This window comes from Larus michahellis, chromosome 13 (genome assembly GCF_964199755.1).
Source record: "Larus michahellis chromosome 13, bLarMic1.1, whole genome shotgun sequence".
Classification (NCBI taxonomy): domain Eukaryota; kingdom Metazoa; phylum Chordata; class Aves; order Charadriiformes; family Laridae; genus Larus; species Larus michahellis.
The window spans coordinates 3,157,898-3,169,436 of NC_133908.1; the positions used below are offsets into that span (position 1 = coordinate 3,157,898).

The 11,539-nt window shown below is 40.7% G+C and overlaps 1 protein-coding gene across 3 annotated transcripts in view; it reads left to right on the plus strand.

The window, feature by feature from the left end:
- MED13L (mediator complex subunit 13L) overlaps positions 1–10,363 on the plus strand; it is a 205,749-nt gene extending 195,386 nt beyond the window's left edge. For all 3 annotated transcript variants that reach the window (XM_074605935.1, XM_074605933.1, XM_074605936.1), the window contains 4 exons: positions 260–414; positions 3,954–4,115; positions 6,154–6,266; positions 7,461–10,363. In XM_074605935.1, coding sequence (XP_074462036.1) covers positions 260–414; positions 3,954–4,115; positions 6,154–6,266; positions 7,461–7,593 — 563 coding nt within the window. In that variant the 3' untranslated portion in view covers positions 7,594–10,363. The remainder of the gene's footprint in view (positions 1–259; positions 415–3,953; positions 4,116–6,153; positions 6,267–7,460) is intronic.
- Positions 10,364–11,539: the final 1,176 nt, after the last annotated feature.

The following is an 11,539-nucleotide window of genomic DNA, read 5'->3' on the forward strand; positions in this document are numbered from 1 at the left end:
ATTCTGTGACCATTGTTAAAATGCATGATTTTAATAGATGTCTGCCAACTTTTCCTTTCAAGTCTGTGCGGTTGTGGTCAAAGGTACTAAGAAGGATTAAACAGTAACATGTTTATCTCTGCTTTCATCTGTCTTGAGACTATGTGAAAAAAAAATGGAATGAGAATAAATTAAAGGGAACGGTAATAAATGACAAAAATTTCTTGACAAAAATGAGTACAGCACATTGGAAATTATTTTTTTTTCTTTTCTTTTTCAGATGACATGTTTGACCTCCCATTCCCAGATGACATGGACAATGACATTAGAATTTTAATAACGGGGAATCTTCACTCTTCACCAAATTCCTCGCCGGTTCCTTCCCCTGGATCACCATCTGGCATTGGAGTGGGATCTCACTTCCAGCATAGTAGGGTAAGGCTGTAGCACTTTAGGGCATGTGCTACTTAAGATAAAACGCAAAAAAGACCCAAATCCTCCAACAAAATCTTTTTTTTTTTTCCTGTAGATTCTCAAATATAATTAGGTCATCGGCAAGCAGAAATTAACGTTAAAATTGAAGGTGCTGGTTAAATACTGTTGTAGAAGATGCCTCTGCTTTGACTGTTTACATGTCTCAAGTTAACTGTTGGTGTACAAGACAATTGAGAGGGAGAGAGAAGCTTTATTTTTGTGTGGCAGAGACGTACCTAATGACCCTGTATAAATTTAAACTGGAAGAGGGGAGACTGAGATGAGATGTGAGGCAGCAATTCTTTGCTGTGAGGGGGGTGAGCCCCTGGCGCAGGTTGCCCAGAGAAGCTGTGGCTGCCCCATCCCTGGAGGGGTTCAAGGCCAGGTTGGCCGGGGCTTGGAGCAACCTGGGCTGGTGGGAGGTGTCCCTGCCCAGGGCAGGGGGGTTGGAACGAGATGATCTTTAAGGTCCCTTCCAACCCAAACCATTCTATGAGTCTGTGAAATTTAATCCGTACTCATCCATTTCTTTTCTGGAAAATCATATGGAATGTCCTGGCACAAAGTGACAAGTCTTTGAGAGAAAGGAAGATATGACAGGTCTGTTCACATGCATTTCTAGGGCAGGCAAGAAGGGAGATAATTCTCCTAATAATAAAGCCCTACCCATAGAAACTCTGCAGGTGCTGGATGTTTATGCAAATGTTGTTTTCTTAGTAAAAATTAGCCCAGAGCACATAGCGTTTGTAAGTTATTTTTGTTTGAAGTGGCTTTTATAAAGTTGGTTCCAGTACCAGTGATTACTTAAAATGCAAATTATTTTTGGTAATTCAAGGTATTTTTTTTGAATCGGCTTTAGGATAATTTGGATCATGCTCGATGGAACTCTTTTACTCATACATTTAATTGTGTAAGAGACTTAGCTGTACTCTTACAATCGTTTCCGTCACAAGTATGTAGAAGTTTGATGCTTCATAATGTCCTGTGGAGAAGTTTTATTCTAGAAATAGTACATTTAAAGCAGTACCATATTCTTTGCTAAATAATACAGTATTTTATTAAAGAAACAGGCTAACTTTTATACAGGACAGATAACTCCACACATTTAAAAGTTCTGGTTTAGTGATCTGTAATAATATAAGTAACGGTATCTGGGTCTGTGACCATCACCGGTGGCTTTAAACAGTCTCAAGAGAAACTATGAATCCTGTATGAAAGGAGGTACAGAACAGATACTCAGAGGAGGCAGACGTACAGCTAAGATATTGGCCCGTGAATGATGCTACTCATTCAGCCCCTGTAACAAAGCGCTGCATTTTTCTACATGTAAATGAGATATCTTAAGAAAAGGATTCTCACTCCCTGAAAATGACTAACTAAACGGTGTTAGTTTCACCACCTGGAAGGAAAAAGTCCTGCCTGTATTTTCCTTGCAGCCTCTGCCAGAGTGCTTCAATGGTCAGATTAATAGAGTCTGTGAGTGAAAAATTACTTCTGCATCAGCCACAAAAATGCTAATACTGTATTTTGTGATCTCGGGACACAACCACCTTACCTTATGTTAATACACCGGCCCACTTTTCAAAGGCCAAATAATTGCACATCACTGTCACTTGGTTATTTCAAACTGGTATGTGGGCAAATTTAAAGTTTTAAATTCTGTTACTAAACCCTCCAGCCATAAATTACAACTCATCACTCTACAATTTCTCTCTTATTTAGTTCATTCAGCGCTGGATTCTGTACCACTGTTCTGTGCCACTTCTAGAAATGCATTTACAAAACTAATTCTCAATGGAACTCCATCCAGGTGGCTTTAGAACAGCACTGAAAGGTTAATGACCAAAGAGCTTAGAGACCCGGACAAGCCATTTCTAGGTGAACCTGTCATAGTAATTCAGTTTAACCATTAACACGGGCCTAGTAATTGATGTGTAATTTTTGGTTTTAAAAAAGCAACAGCGTGTGATCATTACCTTGTGGGTCGGGGAAGGTCAAGCCTTCGTCCCTGTAACCCGTAATTGATTGCCGCAGTTTAGCAGTGGAAGTCCTGATTGCTCAGCAGCCGTTTCAGGGTTTGCTGTTAGGCTTTCTGAGTGCCCACAGCCAGGTGAGCTGCAGCCTTCTCCAGGCTTCATGGAGTGTTTAACTTCCTTCGATTCCTGATCGAGATATTACTCTTGGAGAGAGACCTGCTGGAAGGACTAGCAGGGAAGGCTTTGTGATTAAGCCAATTCCTGTGCAGTGGAATATTTTTTTTCAAATTTTTTTTAACCTATTGACTTAAAAGATGTTTATGGATTAACTGAACTGCTATCCCAGTTCTTCTGGGATAAGTTACAAGCTAAAATACTTCGCAGGCTTCTTTTGTTTTTTTTTCTCTGTGAAATTGAAGTGAAATAATAAAAAGTGTTTCCAAAAAAACCCACATGCATTCAAAATAGGAATGTACGCTAGAACGGAATGGCAGTTACCCTTTCGGATACCTAAGGGGACCCTTGCAGGTTTGGTAACGTGGGTCATGAGAGACAGGGATGTGTATATACACACACCGGGGATGAGGTGAGCGAGCTCACACCGAGCGTTCCTATCCAACAGCCTCGCGTGTGGAAGGTTCAGCTAGGTTTTACTCTTCAGAAATAAAATCACAAACTCATATATGCTGCCAGGCAGCGACTCAAAGTCAGATGAAATCAGTTTTACAGACGGTTTCTCATTGTTTAACTCTCTCCTCGCCAAGTAACTCTTTGGTCCATATATAAGAATATGAGTAACTAGTACTGCAAAAATAGAGTATATAAATAAATGCTTAAGTGATATAAATTGAAAAGCAGGACAGCTGTTCCCTTTCCCCACGGTTCCCCCACTTGGCAGTACAAATACAAAGAAAGCACAGTATCTTCTCTCCGAATGTCCATAGCAAGGAATAGCAAGTGTAGCATTTTTTTCCTAAGCTCCCAACGTAACTAACTGAAGAAGCGAACACAACCAAACTTATAAAGATGCAGATATTCTCTGTTCGTCCATATTTGAGTGTGTAACACAGCCTCCCACTAGCTGAAGCCAGGAAGATCTGCAGTGCAAACTACTGGGCTTGAGATGCGTAGGAAAAGCCTATGAGGCTTTATAAACTTAAATTCAACACTGGTCTACTCTCTGATGCACATGAGAAGCTGTTCAGATTCATAGCCAGAGCCCAGTACCCCTAAGCTGCTCTGTAGCATCAAATTCCCCACGTACTGGGTTCAGTTTAGGAGGTTTACATTGCTGTTCGGGAATGTAAAGTGATTCTGGAACATAAGCCTGGAGAACCCAAGTACAGGGGAAAAAGGAAGGGATGAGACAACTTTGACTAAGATTCACGAATGACTAAAGGAGAGCTCACTAATAACGAGACAGAACTGGATTAAATACTGAGTAATTAGTAAACAAAATTAATGTTATTGGAGTGGGATGTAATGACATAAAACGCTAAACCTGCCTTTTCTCTCTTCTTTCAGAGCCAAGGGGAACGTCTGCTTTCCAGAGAAGCCCCTGAAGAACTGAAGCAGCAACCTCTTGCTCTTGGATACTTCGTATCAACTGCCAAAGCTGAGAATCTTCCGCAGTGGTTCTGGTCATCCTGTCCTCAGGCACAAAACCAGTGTCCCCTCTTCCTGAAGGTCTGTCTTGGTATCCTTTCACAGGGCAAGGGGAAGAACTCTATTTATATCCTGTGAATTTTATTTGAAAATGTTGGCTTTGCACGTTACCGCAACTGTGACAGTACTGGAAACAGAAATGCAATTTTAGGTTTAAATTTACTTATGATAGCTGGCTATTAAAACTTCATTATCAGTTCCTAAAGCCTTTACCTGAAAACGCAATAGTTTGGCAGCTTCTAAATACGGACTCATCAAAGCTGTATCCGGTATTACAGAAGTGTCCCAGTTTTCATTTTCGGTCAGCCTAAGACAGGAGGGACACACCGTCTGTTCTGTGTAATGACCCAGAGATCGAGAGTGAGAAAGGAGAGTAGGTGCACAGTGGAGTCTGTCGTGTCAGAGCGAACCTGATCCCTTCCATTCCAGAATCGCAAGTGCTTGTGAGACGTGTACAGCAGTCTTGGTTCAACTACTAGAGGTGCCCTGCTCCCTGTAGAGTGTCCTGCGGCTTCTTATTTAATTGAATCAAAAAAATGTGAACCTTGTCAGCATGGAAAGAAGGTGAAAAATCTGCCTTCAGTAGCATCACATAGCTATCTGAGCAAACAACACAGAGAATAATAAAGATAGTACCACTGTCTTTATCCATTCCCATATTAATTAATAAATACTAAACATGTTTGCAACACTTAACTGAATTCTCTCATCCATGCCTATCAGGCAATTACCAGAATAAAGGTGTTCAATATTTCTCAATTCTTTCCTCATGCAAAATAAGCAATTTTAGGACTGCTGTTAACAATGACTGCAGTCAGCATGGCAGGCTTTGTATTCAGTATAGCAAATACTGAACCTGTTCCTTACACTCTGCGCTTTTCAGCGATAGATATCCCTGAAGTATGTGCTTTGCTTTCGACCTACAGAATGGAGATTTCAAAATAATATGAAAAATAAAACACCATGGTCTTGGAGATAGAGATGAAGTTTTATGCAAAACTTAAAACTACCTTTTTCTTGTGAATGAGTAATCCAAAGACTATGTTTCGGTTCCAGCAGTAAAAATACAGTCCGCAGAGCTCCAGGCAACTTCATGAATTCCTTCCGTTGGCTTATACTAGATTTGTACTCGAGAGAAGGAGCCACCACCCCTCCCTGCACCACCACCCCCCAGCCCAACACAATTGCTCTCTCAGATCTAGGCTGCATTAAATGTTTAATTTGACTTGGAACATACTGTCTTGGTTTGGACAATTTTTAATAAAAGCAAGGGGCTGAATTCATGCAGTAACTTGTACGCCATTCAGGGAGCAGGTGGTGCTGTCTCCTTCATGCTGCACCGCGCTGCAATTAGGAAACTTGTACGGCATGTGAGGCATACAGAGTCGAGTCATCTTTGCCTGATTTGGATTAAGTATTTTTGAGCTGAAGCATTTCACCTCTAATATGCGTGCCATAATTGGAGGAGTATAAATGAGAGGTTCTGCCTCGGCAGGCCGGGTGGCGTGTTAGGCTACCCACTTGAAAGGCTTGCACGGTGGCTCTGCCCCCAGCACATGATCAATATGAAATCCCTTTCCTGCTCCTCTATAAACCAGTGCACAAGCCCTGCTCCAGGGAGAGCTGAGGCAGATGGAGACACCGTCCCAGCAGAGAGCAGGACGAAGCATCCTGGTCGGACACCCACCCCTGCTGGCACCCTGCGATGGGTCTCCTCCCTGCAGAGTCTGAAGACTTGGGATGGTTTGTTACTGAAATACCAGAAGAACAACTGCCACGTCCCAGGTGTTTCCCCCCATCACTTCTTCCCTGACTAACGTTAAGAACAGAATTCAGCATTCTGAAAGATCCTTGTTCGAGTCAAAAAAGGAAGTCGGTTTATTCAAAAATGTAATCCAAGCTATGGAACTTGGAAATACACATGGTCATGGTGGGTTCAGCAAAGACTTGCCAACTTTCTGTGCTGTCCTGAGACAATTCAGAATACCCCTGTTCACTGTGAATCTTTAGAAGTACTTGCTACATGAAGAGTTAATTTGTGCTTTCTTCCTTTGCGCAGGCCTCATTACATCACCATATCTCTGTAGCGCAGACAGATGAGCTTCTACCTGCCAGAAATTCTCAGCGAGTTCCTCACCCCCTTGACTCTAAAACTACATCAGATGTCTTGAGGTAACACCTCTTCGGTTTTGCATTTCCTCCCTAAGGCTGCGGGGACTGAGCTCTGACATTTGAGAGGGATCTTTTTGTTTTCAATCTGGCAAAATTATTTCTTAGCTTTATCAACAGCTTATAACTCTACTGTCCCCTACATGTGTGTCTCAGAGCAGCGGGTGACTCACTGCAGCCGCTACCTCTGCCACCACAGAGCAGCAATTTGAGGGATATTCATCAGTTTTCCATACTACTGTACAAAACCGTGTACAGAGAACTTACAGACAGCTCTGCCTTACCAGGGGGCACCTTGGTTTGCCTCCCAAAGATCATTCTGCTTAGCTGGTGGTCTAATCTGGACTGTGTCGATAATTATTTTTACTCACCAAACGAAATTGATTTCTAGATGGAAATAAAAGTACTCTCTTGCTATCAGTATTTTAGGAATTGGGATATAAAGGAGACGTTCTTCCTGAATTAACACACATTTGTGACTGGTATTGTTCAAGATAACTAGAGGACTGTTTGCCTCCATCCCACCTGCTGGGGACTGAAAAAAGATCTAGTTTATGAGACAGCATATAACAAATACGTAACATTTAACCAATTAGAGACTATCAGCAGGAACCGTGAACTGATCTAAGAAAATTGGTGGTGTATGTATTCATCTAGAAGAGCTGAATTTGCATCCTCTTAGGGGACTGAGCTATGACAGCTGGCCTGGGGTACTGCTGTCTTTGTTTGAGTTAAAGGATGATGCAATGCACAGGGAAAGGCCAAGATACAACAGACATAAGTTACAACATGAGAAATTCTAATCCAGGTTCACACACGAAGTGCGACCGAATACTGGCACGGGTTGCCCAGAGAGGCTGTGGAACCTCTGTCCTTAGAGGTGTTCAAAACTCAAAGCTTTGAATACAGTGGTATTGGAACCATTTATTCCATAATCTCTACCATGTAGTGGGGAGGGCCTGCATTCAAATAGCTTGCTTTCCAGTTCGAGCATATTAAAACTAAAACTTCGTGGTTCCCCTGCCCCCCTTCTTAATGAGTTTCCTACTCTGCCAACACCACCAGCGTTTATACAGCCAGGCAGTCCGCCTGACGTCACATCTCCAGGAGAAACCTGAGATAAGTTTAAGTCAATCTTGAAGAAGGAAAGGAGTAAAGAATTCTGGTTTAATTTCTCTCTGCATTTCTCTTCTGCAGGTTCGTTTTGGAGCAGTACAATGCACTGTCCTGGCTTACGTGTAACCCTGCCACTCAGGATCGCAGCTCCTGCCTTCCTGTCCACTTTGTGGTGCTCACTCAGTTGTACAATGCCATCATGAATATACTTTAATAGATAGAAAAGCACTTGTTCTTCTGGCTTATTCTCCCCTCAACTTGAGAAATGTGCCACAGTCTGCAAAGATCACAATTTCGCTTCTCTTCAGACCAGTCCTGTGCTGTGCTTCTGTTCCTCCAAAAGCACATGTGAATTCTGCAGTGTTCAAAACTTAACTACCCATTAACATCTCTGGCAGCTTCAGTCCAAAATCTGGGAACATCCAAGAACAGTGAACACAGAGTAACCTCAAGCCAGTGTTAGTTTGGTGGCCCAGTAACTACTGGTCAGTGTGATTATTTTTTTTAATATTTTATTTTTTTAAGGAAGACTACGGTATCTTTTTGCATTAGGAACTCTGATAAACAACCAAGAGCTGTTTCAGCCCTGCAAGTAAAAATCCCTTGTAGTGACCAGTTTGGGTTGTCCAAAACTTGTTTTGTTGTTTGATCATCAGAAACTGGGACTTTACAGGAGGAAAAAAGAAACCAACCACACAGTTGTAGTCTCGTATAAATATTGGAGTTTTCCGTCTACCTGGAGTTCCTGTCAGAGTGGATTGGGATGAATGCATGCATTTGTTACCTGTCCATGTAGTTATGAATGGTCTGGAGATACTTTATTTATTTTTAGGTTTGGGGAGGGGAGGGATTAAATTATAAAGGACCAGGAAGAGTAGAATATCTTAAAAATCCAGCTCCGTTCCACTGTAGGGTTATTTATCTACGTACCTCTCACTCTTCTGACCTAGAAATCAAAAGTGAAGCTAATAACAATCAGAGTCCGAGCCGGGAAGGGAGGCGCATCCTGGTAAGGCTGGACCGGCATTGGAAGGGATTCTCACCTGCAGTTAGCCTGGTTAAAGCGAGACATGGCCAGTGGTTAATGAAGGATAACACTACCTAACGGAAGAGGAGTGAGAGAGGTAGGGAGGAAAAATACTTTAAAGCCCGATGTAAGGGCAAATGGAAAGCGGTAAATTAATCTATTGTAGAGCTATGATTGAAATATATTTCCAGTAAATTTAGTGATGCTAGAAAACTATTTACTGAAACCCAAGTCGCCCTTTAATTCTGGGCCGACTCGTCCATGTACATATCCAAAAATATGGTTTTTGTTTACACTAAATCAGTTACAAATCTGGTGTATTTTTTCTGACTATAGGAATATTATTTCAAAGAAATAATTTTTAAAAATTATATCATTAAATTAGTACTTGAAGTTATACCACTGTGGTGGAAAAGTTACTTTGTTTAGTAAAATGATTGCCATTTTAAAGGTTAATGGCTAATTGAAGTATTTTTATGACTCCTTCATTCCAGGCTTCAAGGGGTTTATATTTAAACTCCGTTTTCTAATGTTTGTTGTTGCACTGTGCAGCAGGCATGGACCGCCTTACGCGAGGGGTCGGGCACTTTGATCAGGCTGGGTGACCTAGTTATCTATCTGTGGAGAAAAAACCTACCAATTTTAAAGTTCTTCCAAAAGACTTTCATGTTCTGGTTAAAAAAAGGAAATTCTATGATTTTAAAAAGTATTTTTCTTGAGATAATGTAACATTTAAAACAAATTATATAAAATAATAAAGAAAAAAAAAAACCTGCTTGTGTAATGAGAAGGTGACGTCAGAGAAGTAACCTGTAAATGGATTATTTCGTTCTCTGCACCGCACCTCCCACGTGGGTATCCTCTTTGCAATGTATAGGTTTAAAAAAAAAAAAAATCTGATATCAAACCATTTGTATCTAATGTGTACAGTGTAAAATTGACTTTAAAAATATTGCAGTACTATTTTTTCTTAATCAGAAAAGAAAATTCTCAAGGCCTTTTGAAGAGCATAAAAAGATGAAGATTGTAAACTTGTATAAAAAGAAAAAATCTAACTTGGGGAGGAAAAAATGTAAAGTAGACATTTGTAATCTTTTACCATTTGGGGCTGATTTGTTCCCAGGATTCATCTGAACTTTGGATTATTATTTTGTTTGTTCTTTTTAAATGGGCCGTTTTTATCCAGGGGCGTTTCTTCCCCAGAAACCTGGTTCTAAGCAAAAATTAAGAATAAAAAAAGGGCAGCAAGGAGTAGTTTTCATCTGGTGTCTTTTATTTAATTTTTTTAAGTTAAGAGAAGCTGGTGACATATTTATACGTTTTTGTGCAAAATAAATGAATGGCAATAGATTTTAAAGAAAAAATCTTATGTACTTCAGTGTGAAAAGTTCTGTATAATATTTCCCTTAAATATGCATTATTTTACTTGTGAGTTTTTTACTGAATTAATCTGAAATGTACAAGCCCTGGCTTTCCTACAGAGTGAAGAAAGTTATTTTATTTTTTTTTTTTATTTCTAACTTTGGAAATTCATGCCTAAATCAGAATTATTATTACAGTTGTTTGAGCTAAAGGGAGAGGGAGGGGGTGGGGAATGCCCAGCATGCTTGTATGTATATTTCAGAACCTTTTTTAAATGTAAAAGCTGTACATTTCTGGGGAGTTCTGAATTTCTTTTTGGTTTTGTTTTTGTTTTTGTTTTTTTTTCTCTGAGCATTTTGCAGTGAGCTTCTTTTATATATAGCCGACAATTTGAAAGAAAACAAAAAAAAAAATGTGAAGTTCATTTTAAATCTACAGTATATCGCTGGTACAATACACTAAAAAAAGACTTTGATAAAAAGAAACAATAATAATAAAGACCTCCATTTTAAATGTCATTCATATATACCTTGTGGATGAGAGCTATATACTTTTACACACTTTTTTAGATGAATAAATTATTGAATTACTGAAACTCTTGGTGGAGTTTTCTTCTTACGAGTATTTTCTTTAACTCTTAGGTTTTGGCATTCCTAGTGAAGGAGGGCTTGCATGCCAAGGGAGAGATTGCGTGTGATATGAATAGAACTGAAATTAATTTATGGGCTTTTTAATATGCATTTACTTTACAGACATGCACTGCTGCCTCCCGATTAACCCAGCGCCTGCCCTTTGGATGTGCTGCGTGTCGGCGAAGCTCTGGCTTCGTCAGGGTCCCTGTCAGAGTAACGAGGCTCCTCAAAACATAGAAAGGTTCACACTGCAACAGCACTTTTCTTTAAAATTGAAATCAAAGCCAAATAGAATAGTTGTTCTATTTAAAATCATGTGTGTTGTGAGAGGAAATTTGGTGCCGCAAATGTAAATGCCGAGATGAACAGGTTTAAAGTTCTGCCAAGCGGGGTGGGTGGAAGTAACCCGGGATAATGTGGCGACACGTGAGCAGCAGTTGCTGTACATGAGGAACTCTGATCACAGGAGCTTCCTCAATCACAGATGCAATTTCTCTGTATGCAGCAGGTGAGTCTTTATCAGGAGATTTCAATGGCGTGTCAGGCCTGTAACCTCCTCCCCGTGCAGCGGATTACAGACAGGGTGACTGAAGCGCCGTCAGCCCCAGTGAAAGAGGAATACGAAACCAGATCTGCCGCTTTGGGTTGCCCCCAGCAGCTGTAGAATCGTCGTCCTGGAGGAGCTGAAGACTCAACTGGACACGTCCTTGCGCAGCCCGATGAATTCTACCTGCTTTCACCAGGCGCTTGGGCGCAGGGTTAGGCTGCAGGAGGTCCCCTCCAACTGAGACATTCTGTAGTTGGCAGGTTCATTTCTAAACGCAGACGTGCAAAAAAATGATAAATAAACAACTAGACCCCAAGTCCTTTGAGTGCTACACCTTAATAAGGCCAGGGGGCTATTTTGCATTCATCTCCCGTAAGAATAGTTCTGGAAAAACTTAAAACAGAATCTTTGGATAATGTATAATTTTCTGTACTTAAAGAATTGTATATTTTAAATACCATATCCCTTGCTTTACTCTTAAACAAGAAAAAACAACAGCAAACTACAACCTGCCCCTTCCTCTCTTTCCAGTTGTACCTACAGCACCAGCGCTGCTGGTGGGAGCCGTGTATGTTCTGCGCTGGAGACTCAA